This window comes from Phyllostomus hastatus, unplaced genomic scaffold, assembly GCF_019186645.2.
Source record: "Phyllostomus hastatus isolate PE091 unplaced genomic scaffold, TTU_PhHast_1.1 phas_scaffold_12, whole genome shotgun sequence".
Classification (NCBI taxonomy): Eukaryota; Metazoa; Chordata; class Mammalia; order Chiroptera; family Phyllostomidae; genus Phyllostomus; species Phyllostomus hastatus.
In genome coordinates, this window is record NW_025334007.1 from 18,929,575 (window position 1) to 18,952,374 (window position 22,800).

General features: G+C 38.8%; 1 protein-coding gene across 6 annotated transcripts in view; it reads left to right on the forward strand.

Moving 5' to 3' along the window:
• MID1 (midline 1) overlaps positions 1 to 22,800 on the forward strand; it is a 395,135-nt gene that overhangs the window by 313,737 nt on the left and 58,598 nt on the right. For all 6 annotated transcript variants that reach the window (XM_045855996.1, XM_045855995.1, XM_045855997.1 and 3 more), the window contains exon 3: positions 12,630 to 12,725. In XM_045855996.1, the coding sequence (XP_045711952.1) occupies positions 12,630 to 12,725 (96 nt within the window). The remainder of the gene's footprint in view (positions 1 to 12,629; positions 12,726 to 22,800) is intronic.

Consider the following 22,800-nt stretch of genomic DNA (forward strand, 5'->3'; position numbering starts at 1 on the left):
GGGGGAGAGCATTATTTTTTCATCATAAACAGATGAGTTTGGGTCCTCTGCTGGCTGACTGCCCTCTCCCCCTTTCAACACCACTTACATTTTTTTAAACTGCATTTATAAATAATTGAGAATACACTAGGGCAACCTCACTAAGACTGTTTTCTTTCCTGGAACATTCTTAACATCTGAGTTGTATCTGTTTTTATTAGGAAAAGCAATTCAGAATTGCCAGTGATAATGGGGTAAAAAGCATGGTTGGCTGAGGTGCGTGCACATCCATTCCCAACCCTTCCTTCTGCTGTGACGTTTGGTCACATCCTCCCACATTCCCAGTTCTCCAGCCCTGCCTGTTTCCCACCATGTCTTAGCCAACACTCTTTTCCATTATGCTTCTTGTTCTCCAGTAGAGACTGAAGGAAGTAGAGAAAGGCCCATGAATAGGGCCCGATGATAAAGATTGAGTAATTGGATTAAAAGGTGTCTATGAGAAAGGGAAGATGAAAAAAGCAGCACGGGTATCACTATCCATCCCCTCCTTAGCTTCTCCTCTCAGTAAAAATTGTTACCACCACCCCACACACACTGAAAAGGATGGGAAAGATGGTACAACATCCCAGCAAGTGGTTCTCAAACTTTAGCACCCAAGAGAATTGTCTGGGGGTCTTATTAAATTACGGGTTTCTGGGCCCCACCTCTAGAGTTTCTGATTCAGTGTGTCTGGGGCAGGGCCCAAGAATTTGCCTTTCCAACCAGCTCCCCAGGAGGCTGCTGCTACATTTTGAGAACTCCTGGTCTTCGTTCTAGACTCTGTGATGGGACAGGGTGAGATGTTATACTTCATAATTGTAAAAACGGGCAGGTCTCCTCCAAGGTCTCTGACTATTGGACAGTTTTCTCTCTGGTTTAAAACCCAATGGCTTTAAATGTTTTTTCCTAAGCCACAATTATTCTTTTACTTCCTCTTTAGAAAAAACACTGAATGTGCAAAGTGAAATATCTTCCAGGGAAATGAGAATTAGTTCATTTCCAAAATATGTTGACCCTTAATTTAACTTTAATCATATATACTCATACACAAACCAGCTCTGGGAAAATAGCGTAATAATTTTTTGCACAGTACCACAAATTAAATAATTAACTCTCCGGATTTTGATTTTGATTTTTGCAAGTGGAGAGGTGGCCATGCATAACAGAAACAGAATGCTATGGACAAAGATGGAAAGAATGAAATGTTATTACTGTGGTTTCCGTCATTGCAAATCTTTGCATTGTACCTGTGAAACTACAGAAGAGTTTCTAGTCTTCAGGGCAGTTGTATTGCCTGAGTTGACCTTTAAAAGTATATCTGTTCTTTTACCATCAGAGTTCTTAATTTTTTCCCCTAAATCTTTGATTTACTGTGTAAAAAAAATCTTGTTGAATTATAAACATCTATAGTATACTTATGTTACATTTCTGGTGAAATAATTACTGTTAAACTCAACAAACCAAATGTGTATGATAGTAAGTAATACTCTTGCATAATATAAATTGAGGGGACCATTAAGGAGTTCCTTTTAGGCATTAGAAATACTTAAATGACTTAACAAAGCATTCCTCCATGTTTTTGAGTCAAAAAAAGCCCTCTGAGACCTGGCTGGTGTGGCTCAGTGGATTGAGTGCCGGCCTGTAAACCAAAGCGTTGCTGGTTTGATTCCCAGTCAGGGCACATGCCTGGGTTGTGGGCCAGGTCCCCGGTTGAGAGTGTGCAAGAGGCAACCATACATTGATGTTTCTCTCCCTCCCTTTCTTACTCTCCCCTCTCTCTAAAAATAAATTAATTAAATCTTTTTTTTAAAAAGCCCTCTAAATTACTTAACACTAATAATCAGTACTCCCTGCTAAGCACTGTTTCATCAAAGTCCCTGGAATATACTGTGGTAAAGTCACATAAATTCATACTTCTAGCAACTTCTACATATAATTTTATTCTTGTACTTATAGATGTATGCTACATTACAAAACACTCCTTTTATTCTGTATAAATCTTAAAGTGTAAAGGTAGTAAATTGAATACATTACTAATTATTGTTCTCTGTACCACAGATCCAACAACTTAGCAAGTAATTCCTCCATTTTGAGCCATAGTTCTTATAGGTGGCTGCACATTAGAATCTCCTGAGAAATTTTAAATATCCCAATCCTTGCATTTCAACCTATTCTAAGCAATTCAGACTCTGTAGCTGGGAAGTAGACTGAGATGGTGTTTGTACAGTTCCCCAGGCGATCCTAGTGTGCAGACCAATGTGGGAACCAGTCATCTAGTGTATAGTCATCGTCTTCCTTCCCTCATTCCATAACTTTCGTGTTTCTTTTCAACTCAATCAAAATTACCTTGACTGGACAAAGACAGTGTCAGTCCTACTAAATGAGAAGGAAATAGCTGAATAGAGGTGGGTCAATGCAAACAATGCAATGAATTTAGAGAATTTGAGATTCAAACATCTAAAGCCCAAAGAAGATTCTGTCTTGGATGGTTACTCAGGGCTGAGAAACAGTGGCACGCTTTCATATTCATCTTTGGTTCTCTAGGCTGTCACAGACAGCAGATTCTCTCACATAACATTGATGTTGTAAATTCTTAACAGGCCAGACCCACTTTGGATAGAATAGATTTTTAATCTATTTTTTGAGCCAAAGAGTGTAACCTCTCCTGGCTTTTAATACTTTTCGCACTACCCATATGGGGATATGAACTTTCTGAACAACATGAATCTTTCCTGAGAATGCTACAAATTCAAGAGCAAAGCTGACCATGTATTGAATTTTGACAATCATTTTAAACAGCTGGTCCAAAAAAGGCTTTTGCGTGTTCTTCTAAAACCTAAAAATTTGAGGAAATAAATATTGCTGTAGAAACACAACAAGTAATAGTTACCCATGCAAAATTGTTAGATCAAAGACTCAACTATATTACCTTCAAATGTATTCAGTATATTCACTTCACCTAACACAAAGTATCTGCAGAGCGTTGAAGTACTGGCTTAGAAAAAAAATTGGTCTTCCCACAGTATCTTAAAAACAAAAATGTATTTCTATTCATCGAAGGCTAAGTGTTGACCGTAGGACATTGGAGCCTGGTAAAAAGGTTTGATGGAATATCCGTTAAAACCCTGTTTAAGTAAAAGGCCAGAACATGTTCGTTAATGAGGATCTGGCAATGTCATCATCTCTTTAAGACAGAGAAAAGGGGATACAATCAAAATTACTCAACGTCTGAGTGATGGAGGAAGGAAAGCCTGAAGTGATATATACCAATGTGTATGACATCCATCAATATCAGGGGATTTTATAGACATTAATTATCTAGTGTTCTAAGCTCCACTTTGGGTGTATTTTATGATTTATAAACAAAGAAAAATAAAATGATGGAAACAGAAGTCAATGAGTGTGCACGTATAAACCCAACACCTTATTCGCAAAATGGAAGGAACTAACTAATCTTCATGCTGTGCCTTCTTTACTTGCTTTTGACTATGTTCTTGCTATACCAACCATCATCCAGTTTAAGATCCTTTCTAATTCTTTCCCAGTCTGAATCTTCTCCTTCTCTGAACAAAAGCTGATAGAGGAACTTATTCAGACTTTGTATTTTACCCACGATTAATGCTATTTTTTCTGCCATTCAGAAGTTGAAAATTGTTGTGGTAGCCAACAAAAGTAGACAAAAAGGATCTTCTTTAGAATTTTGAGTACAAGAATGATCAAAATTTTAGGCATATTCCTACACTGTCATAGCTTGGGTTGAATATATTAAGTGAATTGAATGATATTAAAATTTTTAAGTGGTTTGGACCAACGAAGAAAATATTCTGTGTTAATAAATAAAAGGCATTTGGATTATTTTGTAAAATATATTTTTTTCAAGAAGACAGCACTTTTATGTAAAGGGCCAGTATTCAACTCAGTCATTGCAGCTCAGAAGCAGCAACAGACAGCCCATAAATGAATGGGAGTGTCTGTGTTCCCATAAAACTTTCTGGGCATGGAAATTTGGATTTCATATACTTTATATGTGTCACAAAATTTTATCCTTCTTTTGATTTTTTAAAGATTTTATTTATTTATCTTTAGAGAGGAAAGGGAGGGAGAAAGAGAGAGAGAGAGAAACATCCATGTGCGGTTGCTGGGGGTCATGGCCTGCAACCCAGGCATGTGCCCTGACTGCTTCTTTTGATTTTTAAAAATCATATAAAAATGTGAAAACCTTTTTACCTCGCTAGCCATTTAAAAAGAGGCAAGCGAGCAGGATTTGGCCTGCAGGTTGTAGTTTGCAGACCTCTGGATTGGGAGATTAAATGTTTCTCCCAACTTGATTTTTTTCATTTGAGCAAAAATAATAAACTATTAGTCTGTTTTCCAATATTTTCATAAACCTTTCACCATTTAATTCTTGACTGACAAATCAGTCGCCTCTTTTGAGTCAACACCATGGATATTCTGTGACAGCCCAGAGTGCTGTGTTGAGAAAGATTCAAGAACCCAACCAGGGGCAAATAAATGAACAGAGAAAGGCAGCTGGAGAGGTGCAACATTGGACCTTCATGGCTCTTATACCTATGCTATAATCTTATGAAATGCTTTCTGTGTGTTCCATTGATAAAAAATTGCAGTTGTTTTTTTCTGAAATGTTTCTCTCCAGGCATAGATTTTGCAGTGAAAATCATTACTTTTAAGTTAGAGATTTTCAAAGATTGCTAGGAGCTTATCTTCCTTTACTTGATATTGATTGTCAAAAATGATGAATGTGTTTATTGGTCAGTTGCTCACCTCTGTTATTATAGGCAGAAAAAGGGCTAGGGATGGGAATGAACAAAGAAGGCCATTCACATCTCTAATACCTATAAATTAGTAGTCATCATTGGAGCTGCTAAAATTATAAGTAAATGAACATAACTATACTAAGATTTGATTTATCTTCCTTAAAGTTTGAAAAGTCTTCTAGACCATAAATGGTATTTAAAAATTGTTCTCTGTGTATTATTGACAACCAGATTAGAATACTAAACACTGAACTCTTGATGATAGAATTTATAAATACATAGAGCAGATTCTGTGAAGTTATTATAGAAATATTAAATAAAACCTGACAAGGTAAATACAGTATCACATATCAAAATGGCTTTAAATTGTAGTCCGCGGAACACTAGATTTAAATTTGTATGCAGATTATGTTTTTATTATGATTTTGAAGTTCCCTGGGCGACCTCTCTTGCCAGGGCATTTGGAAATGTTAACTATCATAACCAATGAAAAAAAGCATTAAAAATAAAACCCGCATAAATCATACATATTTGCGGTCTGTCGCATGTTGAACCTGAAGATAGCCTTAAACTCCTGCAATGTAATTAAAACACCTTAAGAGTTTAGTTACATATAAAGAATTTATGCTTTTATGCAGGTGGCATGTGTTAATGCGGGTGTGTTTTCATATTAAGGGTTGTGATTAAGGTTTCTCAGAAGAAAATATATAGCTTGTGGCACTCAACGTGTTCATATCCTGGTCATGCTGGAGCGCTGGTGTTGGGTGTCAGGGCTACAAACACAGTTCCTGAATGTCATTTTGAATATGATGGAATGAAACAAGCCAGATCTATGTTTGCCTTGAAAGGTATCCAGACTTAATATTATACTTTAAAGACATTCTGAAGCATCGACTTCAGAATAAGAGCAAACATTCTTTAAGGCCTGGACAAACCCTAAAGGAATTACTGAAATCTCCTGTTTCAGGCGTACATTTTAATAGTAGTGTTCAATGGCAAGTCATTAATTCCCTGATACCTGACTCTTAGGTACAGGTCTCCAAAGGCTAAAATTAGGGGTATTTTTATCTGCTTACCTTGCTCTTTGATTGGGTATCAGTGTATGTAGAAGTACAAAGCTCATCTGTTAGGTCTGATTTACTATTCTCTGTTGGTGTCCATATTCATGCCTAAAGGCTCGTATTGGGATTGGTGTAAAATCAACTGTCCTCCCATGAATTATTAAATTATCAACTCAGATCAGTCTCATTAAAAACTATATAACATAAAGAAGGCAGAGTATGGCTCTATGAAAATGCACCAGAAGTGTATGCATTAAGAACAAACATAGGAAAAATCAACCATCCTTTCTGTATAAAGTATACAGGGGTGCCTCATTCTCTTAAGGAGCACGTGTTTTACAACTTTGTCTCTTGCAAGTATGACTTTTACCCAGTCTTTTGCTTGACATTAAGAACCCAAATCTGCCTCCTTGAAGTTTTACGTTTAGTAGGATGATCTTGAATTATTTATATTCTTCTTCTTTAATGGTGGTGGTAAGAGGGGTGTGTTGAAGTCCATCAGATAGTAGCTACACACTTAGGAAAACCTTATCCTTCTCAACAAATAGCCTGAGCACATCCTTTTCTTTCACAGAGTAAGAGTACAATGGGGTGGGAGGGAAACCTAAGGAAGAGGCAGTAAATTAAGGACAGGAGCAACTGGACTTTGGTTGCAGATAGAATTTGGGTCCATGATAATTGATAGACTATCTGCTCATATGAACTTCTGTTTATAAAAGTTTACTCAACCAAATGGGAGAGAGGTGGGGAGGGCTGAGTGGGTGGGCTGGGATGGCAGTAAAAGATAGAAAATCGTACTTGAACAACAATTAAAGTAAAATGTAAAAAATTAAATACAAGGAAAAGAAAATTTACTCAACCATGTAGTATTTGCCTTCCTAGAAATCTTGTGGTCTGATGGAGTTATATAGTATTTAGAATGCTTCTGATCTATCAGTCCCCTCTTCTTGGGTTCAGATTTAATGCTACCAATGAGAAAAGCCCTCAGTAACAGAAGACACTGTTATAACAGTCTATAGAAGTTCTTAAATGAACTAACTACTAACTAGGTAGTTGATTCATTACTTTAGATTTCAGGAAGATTATCCAATGAGTATTTGATTTTTCCATGTCAATTGCTCCCCCAATGAACATCTAAGGATTTATAATGGGAAGGGACTAAGCAGTGATAGGTATACTGTAGGTACTAAATACATTCTGGGGTTTTGTTATACTGTCTCCTTGGCAGTAGGATTATTTCCTGCTATGCAGATGAATTCCAGAAGAGAATGTATGTGCCAAGGCCGAGGAGGGAGCTTAGCCTAGGAGCCAAATCTCACTCACCACCTATTTTTATAAATAAAGTTTTATTGGAACACAGCCCTGCCAACCATTTACATATTGTTTATGGCTACTTTCTTACTAAAACAACAGAAAAACTGAGTAGTTGTGACAGAGACCATATGGCCAACAAAGCTTAAAATATTTACTACCTTGGCCTTTACAGAGAAAGTTTACTGAGCCCAGTTCTAGACTCTAACGCTGTGCTGTCCAATCATGTAGCCATTAGCTACATGTAGCAGCTGAGTTTTTTGAGATGTGGCTAATGGAACTGTGGCATTCTCATATAGAATGCTGTATCTCACAATGTGGTGTCTCATTGTGGTTTTAATTTGCATCTCTCTGATAGCTAGTGATGCTGAGCATCTTTTCAAATGTCTCTGGACCCTCTGTATGTCCTCCTTGGAGAAGTATCTGTTCAAGTCCTTTGCCCATTCTTTAATTGGGTTGTTTGTCTTCCTGGAGTAAGGTCACATGAGTTCTTTATACGTTTTGGAGATCAAACCCTTGTCTGACTTATCAATGGCAAATACGTTTTCCCATACGGTTGTTTCACTTTTCATTTTAATGCTGTTGTCTTTAGCCATGCAGAAGCTTTTTATTTTGATGAGATCCCATTTGTTTATTCTTTCCTTTATGTCCCTTGCTGTAGGGGACGTATCAGTGAAAATATTGCTTCGTGAAATATCTGAGATTTTCCTGTCTATGTTCTCCTGAAGGACTTTTATGGTGTCACGGCTTATATTTCAGTCTTTTATCTACCTTGAATTTATTTTTGTGTCTGGTGTAAGTTGGTGATCAAGTTTCATTTTTCCTTTTACATGTTGAGCATGACTATTAGAAAATCTAAAATGTGACATGCGTTTATGGCTCACATTGTAATTGTAATGACCATTCTGGTTCAGAGCTTAGCATTTGGAGAATATGTGACCTCTAGAAAAAGGTAGGAAGGCAGAAGTTAGGGGGAAAGATAACAATATCTTGTATTTGAAAATAGCTTTCAAAAGCAATAAAGTCTATTAATTTGGCTATTTCTCATAAGAAGGAATACTGAAAAATAATGGATTAGGTTGCCCATGCACAAGGTGTTAGTTGAGTTCTCCCAGAGGAAGACCCTGACTCAGAATTCAAATTGGGGGGCTATCTGGGAAGCATCTGTCAGGGGAAAGGGAAGCTGGACAGAGAAGGGAAGGAAAGAGGGTGTGATCATGAACAGGTTGTTGCTATGGGCACCTGAGCACTATGGGCTCCACCCAGTGGAGCTCTGAGAGATTTGATGAAACAGGACTCAGAGTGGCCCCACCAGACAGGTGAAGAACGTGGGCTGTTCATCTACCAACTGCCACTAGTCAATTGCTGGTTCAGGGCTGTGCTTAAGGGGCATTAGCTCCCCGGTTCTCTCAACATTCCAGCCTGCTCTGCCTGTGGCCAGATAAAACCCTGGAGCTGAAAGCAATTGTTGTTTGCAGCAGAGCCATCAGCTAGCTTGAGAACGGTGACCGCCTGAGGCATGAGGTTCGACCCTGTAGAGTCTTGTACTGACACCAAACTGAGTGTTTTATCTTGTAATCTATGATTTCAACAAACATCTGTATAGTCCCTGGTGTCTGTGTTCATTTTCTCCTCTGATCGTAGCAATAGCACAGATAGGTAGATTTGTCATTACCCACATACTATGAACAGGAAAACTCAATCCAAGAGTCATTTGTCCAGGAGAGTTCAGCTGGGATGGTAACTCCAGTCTCCTCACTCTACATGGGTGGTCACTTCTGCCTGACTCCTTGGATAGCTGCGAAGCTCAGCTCCATAAGGAGCTGCAAATATAGTGATGTTCTTGAGGTAAGAACAGGAAACTCAAACTTTTGGGAGGAGGTACTCTGCAGAATTCCTGAGATATCCATAGGGAAGTAGATACTTACATCTGCTTAGTCCCAAGACTCTTATGCCAAAAAGGATTATCTCTCTTCTACATAAAACACAGTCAAAATCAAGAGGTTATAGGACCTGCTGACTGCCACACAAGATGTTCGTGATACAGTTAAATTCTAGAAAACGCAACAGCAGTCCCCATAGTGGAAGCTTATGAATGCATGGTTCATTGAGGACTGGATATTGTTACCTTCCCATTACCCGGCCTCTCTTCAAAAGTGTTGTCAGTCCCTCTGGTACCTCTTGGAAACAGTGTCTCTCCCAGCTTTGTTTCCCTTTATTATACTTCTAACTGACTTGGTAATTCTTCCCGGACTTCAGTAACACTTGTACTATTTAAATTTAAATAACCCCAAAGGACGCAGATAGGTCAATATGTTTAAACCACAGGCTTTAGTCTACATATTAGTTGATTAAAAACAGACTTTATACATGATGTATGCTTAATCAAGGGAGGGGAAAGCAAGCAGATGTTTGTAAAATCTAAATGTGTTGGGCTATATTTATTTGGCTGTCTTGCTGACTCGCTTAAGAAAAGTCATACCTATGACAATTGAACTGTAAACAGTTAGATGATGTGTTTCCCTAGAAATTTCCTGCTCTGAAAGGTCAGCCAAAAAGAAAAGTAAAAGGATTCCCTAAGATTGACATACCAAAAGAAGTTGACAAATATACCATAGCATGGCCATATTCAAATAAAGGACATCGAATAACAGAATGCTTCCAAATTATGCTCTGCTCTCTGACCGTGAAGTGACTAAAATGGTTGCAATTCATTTAATACAAACAGTAGGAAAACTTTGGCTTTTGTTATTGCTGTTGTTAAGAACTTTGAAAGCAAGCTTTTCTTTGAAGCAAACATGAAATTATTAAGTTGCACCTAAATCACTGTCTGGTTTATTCTCCAACTCTTTATTATATGTCACCCTTTAACTGAGAAACGATCATTTTTCCCCTCCTTTGAAATATTTATATTTGAAATACTTCGCATGTTTCAAAGCCAAACTTGAAGATTTTTATGGGTCTTCCAGTCTAGGTAAAATATGCACAAAAACTTCCTCTGAATTCTGAACACGTGAGAATTGTAGATAAAATATTTTAAATGGATTTTAAAGAATAATAACCAAGTTTAAACCTAAGTAGAAATCTCCAGAGACCAGAAGTCAAAGGAAATGCAAAGTGGTGGAGGGAGGCCAAAGCTGGGCTTCTCCGAGAAGCAGAGATAAGCTGGGGAAGCAGCGACCTGAGGGGCCATGTGGTGGTGTGTGTCCTGCACATGGTGCGACCCTCAGACCACCTTGTACACCTGAAGAAGGCGAGGATTCCCCCTTATAAACTCTAGGCTCAGCGAGTCCCTTCCACCTTCTGTGCAATTGGAGCCAGACAGAATTCCCATGGAAAGAACGAGAAACACTGAGTCAAACCAGTATCTGAGTCTCTGTGGCACACGGGTGTCTCGTGGGAGGGCCCACTCTGGGGAAACAACCTCAGGCCCTAACAACAGAGTGAGCGTCTCACCTGGCTGGGCCGTGTCACCCCCAGAATCACAACCCAGGGGACAAAGTTCACATCAGATGATCTGTCAGACAAAAATCGTAAGACACAAGGTAAAATCAGATTTGGGGGAAACGTTATGCAAACACAGGAAAATATGACCTGCCTTTTCTAAAAAGATCTTAAGAATAAGTGTGTTTACTTGTCTTGAAATTACGAATGAGGGAATTGCATCCTGGGAACATAAACAGAAAGTAATTCAGTAAGAAGAAGATATGATAAATAACCTACTAGAAATGAAAAATGTGGTCATTAAAATTTTTAAAAATTGTTAATAGGATAAACACCAGATTAATAAGCATAGCTTGTTAAGAATGACCAAAGAAGCCCTGGCTGGCATAGCTCAGTGGATTGAGCGCGGGCTGCGAACCAAAGTGTCGCAGGTTTGATTCCCAGTCAGGGCACATGCCTGGGTTGCGGGCCATGGCCCCCAGCAACTGCACATTGATGCTTCTCTGTCTCTCTTTCTCCCTCCCTTCCCTCTCTAAAAAATAAATAAATAAAATATTTTTTTAAAAAAAGAATGACCAAAGAGATCTGTGCTTCTTTCTGACTTGTGCCTTTTAAGTGAGAATAAAAGTGATTCTTTTACTGAATATACCTTTCTAAATCTAAAATTTAGGAAAGGAGAAAGAGTAAACATTTGCAGAAATAAATTTCACAGCATTATCACCTTTATGAAATTGTTAATTATCAAAATCCCCCTCATGCTCTTTCCAACTCCTTTTTCTCATGTGATATTACAAATCCAAGGTCTATTTTCTTTTCAATGAAATTTCCTTTCATTCCATATCTTCATTGTATTCGTGGAATTGTCTGTATGTGACACACACAGATGTCCTAATCCTTTGCCCTCTCATAACTCTCTGATCTCGGTGTATGACATTGCCCTGTTCCCTGCCTATGGCACACACTTCCCCATGCTCACCTGCATGTCCAATCCGTCCTCTCAAGAAATTCCCACTCTGGTTCATCAAAAACTTCTTGTCCATCTTTCCAGCCTCAGTGGAAAGACTGTGTCCTCTCGGAAACCTTCCCCAGGCAGCTCTGACTCTTGATTACAGCATCTCTCTCCCAGTTGCATAGCCATCTCCTTATGGACAGGGAGTACATATTTTTTTGTTCTGTTTCCACAGTATCTTTCTCAGAATCTGGCATACAGTAGAAGCTCAATACATACTTGTATGAATGGATAAATAAATTAATACAAGGTATAAATGAAGAGCGTACAGAATGAGAAACAATGGAGAAGTCTTCATGAATCTTCTACAGAATAGGAGATTATTGTGAATGAAAATAAGATATCATAGTCATTGTGGGGAACTTGAAAGTTGATATTCTAAAGGAATAGGCAATAATTCCAGATTCTTAAGCAGGCTACTGATCTAAAAAAAAATTGTAGAACTGAAGAAAATTGGATCTGGCATCGGTAGGTTGATAGGCAAAGAATGAAAGCCTGTATGATAAAAAGGTACTAAGAGTGAGTAAACTTCTTAGAAATGCCTGTAAATGACCATAATGTCAGCAACAGCTGGACAATTAATGCCTTCCTCCAGGGGATTGACTCAGCCGATCCACAAAACAGTAAATCCTAGAAATCCAGTAGTAGTAGATTTGATGTAGGAATATATTCTTTATATCATTGCCATTTCGGATTCAGATAAAGGAATAGAAATTCAATGACCTCCTTTCTCCCCAGTTCATGACCTAGGAGTAACCCATAACTAATCGTACCTGAGTTAGTACAAGAAGCAGACCCAAAAGAATGACATTTGTATATTTTTAAAAGGCTCTTTTAAATGTGACTTTTCAAAATCCAGTTTAAACCCATAAATACTTGAAATTGCATAGATATCATTGAGGTTTCTGAAAAAAAAAAAAAAGTATCAGTTTTCCTGAGTATGAGTAATTTTATGTATAGTGAAATATTAAAACTATGCAGAATAATATTTTTCCTCTCTTTTTTGAACAGCAAAACTTAGAGACCAACCTTACCAACCTTATTAAGAGAAACACGGAACTGGAGACCCTTTTGGCTAAACTCATTCAAACCTGTCAACATGTTGAGGTGAGTATCTGTGTGTGGTGTGTTTCATTTGCAAACTGCTAGATCATGGTTTTTATACCCTCAACCTTTCTATTTTTAAGACCGAATCTTCTTAAAATTAGATCCTTTGCAAAAGCTAAATGTGTGAGATGGATGAAATTGGAAGGAGCTCTAGAACCCTAGAGAATCTCTTCCCATCGACTGCTTTCCCTGATCCAGCTTTTCTTAGCATTCCTAATATTGTAGACTCAAATACAGCCTACAAGAACAGCCAAGAAAAAGTGTTATTTAAAAGGCATTGCATTGGCTGTCGTCACATATTACCACAAATTTGCATAGTGTAAAACAACAGAAATTTCTCTCCCAGTCTGGAGGCCAGAAGTCTGAAATCAAGAAGCTAGTAGGGCCACACTTTCTCTGAAGTCCCTAGTGAAATCTCCTTCCATGCCTCTTCCCATACATATTCTAGTGGCTGTAGGAACTTTTTGGAGTTCCTTGGCTTGTAGCTGCTATGGTCTAGTCTCTGCCTCTTTCATCAGATTGCATTCTCCCAGTGTATCTTTGTATTTGTGTCCAAATATCCTTCTTTCTACAGGGACACAAGTCATTGGACTAGGGGCCACCCTACTCCAGTATGAACTCACTTTAACTTGATTATATCTGCAAAGACCCTGTTTCCACATAAGGTCACAGGTACCAGGGGTTATGTCCTGGGCATACACCTTCTGGGGAAACGAAATTCAACCCCCTACAGGTGTGGATTCAATGCATCTTGGTTAAGAATGCTTCTATGAAATTGGCCACAGTCGTGATGTGGTGAGATTCATTAAGTTAAGAGTGCGCAAGCGGGAGTGATAGCAAAAGCAAGTTGCGGAACCCAGATCTTTCTGATCCCCTGCTTAGATGGATTCTCTTTTGGCAATAATCTCACCAGGGAACATTTTGAGCCTTGTTGATTAAACAACATTGCAAATAACAGAGAACAAGCATAATGCTTGTATTCTTGTAGGGTAAAGCAAATATGTATTATAGGGACAAATGGATGAACAAAATGGAATAATCCTGGTACTATATTTTATTTTTATGGTGTGATGGTATTTGATGTTTAGGACAGTAAGAGAACTATTTCTCTTCAGTAAAAAAAATTTACCTGTGTTTTATGGGGAAATCTTATAAATGCTTTATGGCTTGGGTGATTATTTCATTCAATTTTAGATGGTTACTACCTAAAGCATTAATGTCTGGTTTTCATTATAGCCTGTAGTGGTTTCAGAACAACTGTCTTGCTTCTAATGCAATATTAGTATGGCTTGACTTTAGAAAATGCTATTCATCGTAACATGTAAAATTACATTCTATAATGTTCAATCATTTCAAATGATTCATAGATGTATCATTAAAAAATGTATAAGCATATTTCATTTTCATTTCAAAAGATTAGCTATTTAGTTGAGATAAATAGGCTTTTAAAACAAACATACTACTGAATTAATTGTAGCAGACTTACAAATAGACACATACAAGCTATTAAAAGTTATTCCAGACAAGGACTAAAGAATATTCATTCCTTTCACTGTTGTTGTTTCTGTATACATCCTTTGGACTAGAAAGAAATGTTTATGCATGAATAAATCTTATATTTGGGAAATTTATTCTAGATAAAAATTAAAGAAAGTTAATCATCAGTAGAAAAAGTATGGTACTAGCAGTACTTACTTTTCCATGTTCCCTTAGTCATAATTATTAATATCCTCAAAGCATAATTTTCAAAAAAATTGAGCATTCACAAAACAAACAAACCAGCAAAATATAGCCAAAGACGCTGAAACAGAGAACAGGCTGACAGTGACCAGAGGGGAGAGGGGAGGGAATTTCAGGGGAGAATGGGAAGGGTTTACAGGAACAAGTATAAAGGACACACGGACAAAAACTAGGGGTGGGTGGAAATGGGAGGGAGGTGGGGAGGGCTGGGTGGGTGGGCTGGGATGGGAGTAAAGGACAGAAAACTATATTTGAACAATGATTAAAATTTTTAAAAAGTGAGCATTCAGTTCTTATATAATAATGCAATGAGTCTACACTGCAGATTTACTTAACTGACTGATGAAGGAAACAGCAAGATGGTAAGGCCGGCTTGAAGGAAGAGAGCAGAAACGGATACACGCAAACACTGGGGGAGGAGGGTAGTAGGAGGAAAAGAATGATAGAATAAGAGCTAAATTAGATGCAAAAGTGGTTAGTAACCTGAAGGGTAGTAAAGTCATAACATTTGGGCAAAATAAGTTGTATATCATCAGTTTTCTCTAATTTAGCAATTAACTTTGCAGAGACTAAGCCCTAATCAATAGTGACTAGAAAGAGAAACTCGGCTCTGTCCCAGCCTGGAGAATCAGATGATCCTTGCTTAGGCTGGCTTGATGTAGCATGTTGCAGTATGACACCAACAGGGCTCCCGGGCTTCTTTTTGCTTTATTTCCACATTTTGGCTAATTTGGTGTAACGTGACTTTCTGTGTATCCTGTTCTAGACACAGTTGATCTAGGAGCTGTCTTCACTAAACAAATATTTCTGGATAAGGATGTAAATGTTTGCTTGTGGTCAGTTCCTTTGGTTTGTTAAAGGGGCACATTAGTTTGTTCACCCCATGAGCGTGTGTGGAGCACCCACTGTGCGTGTGTTGCACTGTGCCAGGTGCCCAGGACCCTGCCCACAAGGAGCTTACCGTCTTGACTAAGACAAAACAGCCACTACAGTATATACAAAATAGAAAACTAATTGCCGTAAGAAAGGTGTGGATTGCATACTTCGGAATTTCAGAGAAGAAATTCCTTCCAGATGGCAACTGGGGGAGACAGGGCACAATCTGATCTTGTCTTGAAGGGCTGGTAATATATGGGCGTATGGAGGGATGGGAAAGGTGTGGAGATGGAAAAATGAAGAGTGTGTATGCACAAAGCACGTAGTTCATCCTGTGGAAACAGAAGGTGCGTGGGGGAATAAGTAGAAACTGGCTTTAGAGAGGTGACAGCTGGGTAGACTTTACTGTTGCATCTGAGTTTGAACTTTATTTCATCTCGAAGGGTTAGTGGGGGCTGGAGGAACGCAAAGACCCGTGTAACTTTCCGTTACAATCAGCACCCCTAAATCTTTTTCAGGAAACGGTATTTCTGGTTATGGGGAAAATACTGTGGATATCTGGGTGCAAAATGACTGCACATCCAGGGGAAAACATCGCAGCACTAGTGAACTCCAAAAAGGTAGTTGAACTTGTCAGGCACCAGCATGATAGTCTTCTAAATCAGGGGAGTGGAAAAGAATGTCCTGGTTCGCATCCTACGTTCCTAGACCGTATTTCTTCCTTTTCCTCTTCCTGAAGGTGTCCTTGGGTTTGGGTATGAGCATTCCTCGGGAAAATAATCCCCATGCCAGCTGGAGCTGAAAAATGTAAGGCTCAGAGGCAACTCGCAATTGTTGTAAATGAAATCAACAAGTTCCCACAGGATCTTGAGGAAATGCCACATCCTTATAAGTCCACACCTCCTTCCTGGGATTCACTTCTGCTTTTCTTTTGAGTGAAAAGGGTTTCAAGGTCTACCCCCATCCCCATTGTTTTTAAAAGAAGGGTAAACAAACGAAATGGGTTTTTTTCTACTAAGCACCAAAGCTTTTAAAAACTAGAGTGGGGAGGATATGAAGGTCAAGGCAGCTTTGGACTCCGGATGTAGAGGCATTGAAAGAGCAGTATCAGCTAGATTCTGCAAGAAATGCCTGTGTAATGGGGTGCTGGGATTCTAAAACCTAGTGGGTTTTTACTCACGGGGTTTTGTTTTCCTCAAGAGAGGAATACGCTAGAAAATTCCATTGGGATGAGTTTGAAGTCAGTTATGGGGTACAAGACAAGCCTACCTATGAGAAGTGATCAAAATGTGGGTTAGCTGTAGAACCTAACAATTCTACGTCAAATATAGTCTTTTTTTAAAGATTTTATTTATTTACTTTTAGAGAGAGGGGAAGGGAGGGAGAAAGAGAAGGAGAGAAATTCCTGAAAGATGCAGCATTCGGTTACCTCTCACATGCCCCCAACTGGGGACCTGGCCTGCAACACAGGCATGTGCCCTGACTGGGAATTGAACCAGCCACTTTTCGGTTGGCAGTCCTGTGCTCAATCCACTGAGCCACACCAGCCAGGGCCAAATATAGTCTTTTTCTCTTCATCATCTCCTCCTTTTTTTCTTTTAGAAATCAGAGGACCTGGCTTATTAGCTAAGCAAATACTTAGAATCACTGATGTATGCCAAATTCTCTTCATATTCTGAGCACTGAGTTCTGTCACAGGAAATACAACACCTGGGCACACAATAGATGCTCATTTTGGGAATTACTGGTGGCCAATGACTGAATCCACAGTGAGGTGGTAGAGAAAAACTGCAGAAGGGTGACTAATTGTCCTAGTAGTTTGAAGAAGACAAAGAAAGGCTCAGCTGACCTCATCACCCTTGCCTGAGCTCACCCTAGGAGGACATCTTCTAACCAACATCCCATCAAAGTCCCAGCATTAGCCCGTTTGGCTTATTTTGCCTTGTTTGTGATGACTTTTTAAAAAACAATTGCCTTGCTCCTGTTTTTCATGCTAAGTTTTTAAACTATATTTTTCTTTTATTTTAATGGAAAGGTTGCTCTCTTACTATCTTTCTCTGAGTTTTTCCAATGCTAGGTGACAATAAGGAGTGACAACTTTCTTGTAGGTAAATGAAGTACCATTTCATTAAGTTTTTGTTCAGATGTTGGGCTCTCTAAATTGAAAGGGAAGAGGATGATCTGTCATGGTACCTTGTCAGAAATGATGAAAATTGATTTGGGGTCTCTAAAAGATTTTTTTTCAGTCATTCTCCAAACCATAAAGGCATTCAATTGTAAACTTATTTGAAATACAGGGGTGAAATCGCCGGGAAGATGAACTGTTATGTTTAAATTAATTTGTTGTGAAGTTTTATGCCAATGCACTCTCTCTGTGGAAACCTTGGCAAAATGCTTCATCTAGAGCCATTGGATTCAGACCAGCATCTGAACACGACATGCTCTTTTTTTATTTTGTTTTTGTCTTTTGTTTTGGACAATGTCTGGTCTTGGATGCTATGTATCCCGCTAGGGGCCAACTTGAATGTCTCGAAGTCATAATCCATTTCACTTGCAGATAAGAGTTAGATTCCCACCCTGTCTGAGCCCTTGTGAGAAAGCTCTTAAGGTATAATTTGAGTCCGATTCTGGGCTCCATTAAACCACATCAGGCAACCCACAGTCATCCATGGTTCTCTGTGTAAATGGCTCTGGGACGATGATAATGTGACAGTGTAAATATGGTGGTATTCAGATGAGCCACTGTGGCAAAGGCTGATCTCCCAAGCTCAAGTCTTAGGATTCTCAGGGCAAAGAAGAAAAGGATCTCTCGGCTGCACAGAAATTCATCATTTCTGGAGGATATTCATGCTTTGACTCCTGCATGTGTATAAGGGCTATGTGTCCAGTTTACTCTGTTTGCTAAAACTGATAACTCATGAAGGAAATTTCGCTTTGCTCAGTGGAGATAGAATTTACTGTTTATAAAAGTAATTTGTTGCACACACTTCAATGTCTCCCTTAGACTCAAAGCTCTTGCCTTAAAAAAACTGATTTATAAAGGGTGTTGGGTCCTGTTGCCTTCTTAGTTATATTCATAAGGAATAACGAGAAGACATCAGCAGAAAGTACTCTACAGTGGCTGCACCAGACTTGGACAACAATAAAAAAAGGAAAGTCTTCTAGTATTTTGGAATAAGAGATTAATCTTATGAATGAGTGAATATAAGGCTTAGTGTGGCCTTACTTTCAGAATAACCTTTCCAAGTTTCAGCTTTCAAACTTTTTTTCAAAACCATGATCCACATCTTTCACTATCTGCCTCTCTGTTCATTTTTGATGGAACGACTGTTGTGTTATATTCACAATCCTACCAGCCGGCTCAGATTGGAGTATGATTATATGTATGTTCTCTGACGACAGTCCCTCTGATGTATTTGAATTTAGTCGCGCAGCTTTCCAAAGCTAATATTTAGACGTGAAACAATCAGCCTTAATTGGGGGCCCAATGGATGAGCTGTGCCAATGAAGAAAGAAGACTTGGTCTTAGTGATGTATCTTAATGTCATTTCTTCATATTCTACAGGAATTCTTTATCACATCTCCCCTACACTATCCCACATACAATTTCCTTGCTTTGAAATGCTTTTGTGCTTGACTAGAGCAGTAGGGATGATGTTTTTGACATGATAGAAAGAATAATAAGAACGGGTTGTGACAAATTTTATGTGTTTATTTTTAGAGAGGGGGAAGAGAGGGAGAAAGAGAGGGAGACAAACATCAATGTGTGGCTGCCTCTCATTCGCCCCCTACTGGGGACCTGGCCTGCAACCGAGGCATGTGCCCTGACTGGGAATCGAACTGGTGACCCTTTGGTTCTCCGTGGAGCTCAATCCACTGAGCCACACTAGCCGGGGCAGGTTGTGACAAATTTAAAAACTGGCCATTGTAATTCTACCTCAGCTTTCACATGAGATCGCGGTAGTTGGGTGGATCCAGGTGAGAGAGTCAGAGATGTGAAAAGAATGATCTCACAAGAGACAGTGACTGTCAGGTAGATTGGGTCCCATTATTGCTCCTGTGCATGCTATTCAGAGACAAGCATGATCCCAGTCATGCATTATTTTGCTACGGAACCAACCTCTTTAGTTTCTGGCATTTAATATCTAGTTTAAGTTCTTTTTCTCAATAAATGAATGCAAAAGTGCTTTTATGATAATCAAGCTGAAAGTATCTTCCTTACAGATTCTGAGAGAAACAGGACACATCGTCTTTTACCTTCATTGGATTGGCTTCTATTTTTAATTGCTAAATGCTATAGTGAAAACTGAAGAGCTTTGTTCTAATTTTGAAATTCCCCAGCAAAATAGTTGAGTCATGCATATAAAATGTTCGTTAACAAGAGCACAATTGTAGCACTGCTTATTTTTGTTTGAAACAGAGAGATGAAAATTTAAATTCAGCTATTTAAAAAGCCTGAGGCTACCACCGAATGAATGCAAAGGGCTTTCAGTGAGGAGTAGCACAAATAAAGATTTTTACAACCAAGTGAGGTAACTTTCCAGCATAGGAATTTATGCTAGAGTTTTTACTATGCTTTTTAAAGTATTTTCACTAGATATAACATCAAGTTCATATATATGAGGTGATGAAAACTATCCTAGTAGCCTAATTCGTTAACTAGGCAAGCTCCATGTTAGGCTGTGATTAAGTGGAAGGAAGCCATAGGTTAGGAAGTTGGTGCATCACGCGTCTCTGCGGGTGTTAGGAGATGGTGACTGTATTGAGTGGTTATAGGTCCACAACAAGGAATAACCTGTAGTGGGAAAAAAAAGCAAAAGTGGTAGGACTTATGCAAACGTAGACAAACAATAACTTCGAAGCTCCTATCACTTTCTGATTTAATTATCCCAATAGCCTTTTGAGGTAAATGCCATTCAAATTACCAGAGGGATGTGACTTGAAGCCAGACACAACAAGAATCAGCCAGTAAAGAAATGGATTGAATCCAATCAAGTAGTAAAGCAACTGGAGTTGCCTTAAACCAGGTGACAGAGTTGAAAGAGATGATTAAAAAGTTAGATTCCTAGGGCAATTCTCATGGAAGAAACAATCCCATGTGCTGAGGAATTAGAAACCCTGTCCAATCACCATAACAGAAGCCTGATGAGTATGCATCTGTGGTACCAGTAAAACCAGTTCTTGTGAATTATTCTCAAAGCTCTGACCATTAATCCTTAACCTGCTAGCCTCAATTTCTTTGAGATGATCAGTTTGCTTTCTTTAGCAAGTAAAGTTCTTTTGTTCTTCCTTTCCAAGAAGTTTGAGAAGTATGTATAAAGATGAAGACCTAAATAATATCCATAGAATCATTATTTTGTGTAACAATTTAGGACTAAAACATTTGTTTGTATCTTAAGGGTTTGTAGCATTTAAGAGAATATGGCATATTATAGAAATTTGACAGGTTAGCTTTGAGATTCCAACCTGAAACATGTAATTTACTTTAGACATCTGATTTTACGTTTTAAGCACAAAATAGTTTGTTTCAAAGCAAAAATGTGATGTTTAAGAGAACTTGAGTTTCATTACATTTGTAAAGTTTAATTTATTAGATTTCTAAGACCTACTTAAGGACTTGGAAGGTTTATGTTGTTAGGATTTTATTTTTACCCCATTAGGCATTTAAAGTACTTATAAAATAAATTGAATATGTTACATTTATAAATGCAATTTAAAACGTTACACGAATTTGGTGATCAAAATCGGAATAATGATTTTTATCCAGATTGGATGAGAATTGACTGGAAGAGGGCCTCGAGGGTACTTTCTGGGGTGATAGAAATATGTTGTATCTCAAGTCCTGGCTGGTGTAGCTCAGTGGATTGAGCGCAGGCTGTGAACCAAAGTGTCACAGGTTCGATTCCCAGCCAAGGTACATGCCCGGGTTGCAGGCCATAACCCCCAGAAACCGCACATTGATGTTTCCCTCCCTCTCTCTATCTTCCTCCCTTCCCTCTCTAAAAAAAAATAAATAAATAAAATCTTAAAATAAAAGAAATATGTTGTATCTCATCAATAGCCATGTGCTGTGTGCTAAATGCAGGAGGAACGAGGAAAAGAAAGCTACTGGTCCTGCTTCCCCAGGAGTCCAACCAACTAGGAGAGGAAATAAACAGACATGCACTTAAAGACCATGAGAATCTTTGCCCAAGGATTGTCTCTTCATCAATAAATCACTATGTAGTTTTCCTTGAGCTTTTAGGTTCAAATTAGGAATCTCGCTATTCTACTCATAAATCCAAGAAATTTTCTAAAACCAAGAATAATCACTCTCAGGAGTCCTTAAATCAATGTTTGATTAACTCAACGTTGAACAGACTCCACTCCATTAAACAATCAATGCCAACTATAAATTGGTTGATGAAGTTACCGTAAAGATTTTTGTAAATTGAGGTAAAATGTGCATGCGGGCCCTAGCATGGTGCTTTTCGCATTGTGGGCACTAACAGGTCCATAGGAGTGCTTCACGCGTTCTCACTGGGACATTGGCAGCAGCCGCCTTATCCATGGAGAACTCAGAGCGCCCTGTTTCCTCTCACCGTCATCCCTTAACTACTAAGACTATCGCAAAGAACTCTGGACACCAGTAGCTTTAGCCACCTGTACTTTAAATGGAGAAAGAAGTAAAACTAGACACCGAGAACCAGGGGCTGCATTGAAAGTTTAGTTTGCAGCCAGAATCATAATAAGCACTCAATGAAAATTGGTGTGGTTCCCGGTGTTGTGAGTAGGGCTTCTTCCAAGGGCAGAGTGTTGGCTTGTTTCTTTGTGATGCGAAATGTTTCTTCTTTCACCATGTAATCTGAAAATAATGACGCCAAAGGGATGAGATCTTAAAGAAAGGTACATTTTTTTTCATATCTCTGACATAGCCTCAAGCTAAGCCTAATGAAAGAATGGGCACCTGGGTGAAGAGTGACAGCAAATGCCCTTGCGAAGAGAGCGCATGCCAGTGCTAACCTGGGCTCAGGCTCTGGCTCCTTCAACAAAGGATTGTTTTAATTTTTGCAGAATAAAGTACTTTCTTTTCCTTCTGTTTTTCATGAAATGGCCTTAAAGAATTCCTCTTGTTTGTGGTCTCCAAAAAATTAGAACTATGCCCATGAGGCCGGCTTTTAAGTGTTCTATGAAACAACAAGAAGGCTTTGTTCTTGGTGATAAAATTAAAGCAAGCAGTGTTTGCGTTACCTGGCAGGATGCCGTCCCTGCCTTCCCCCATCCTGCCAGTCGCAGATGGAGCATTCTGCTTCCCAGGTAGGAAGGCGAGAAGGCAACATCTGTCATGTTTCTCCATAGAGATATAGTTGACCTTTCAGATAATGGAGTAAACCGTAACTCAAGATTTTTTAAAATCCAGTTTTACTGCAGACACTGTACATGTCGAAACTTAAAGCTTTATAGCCATTGTTTTGGAAAG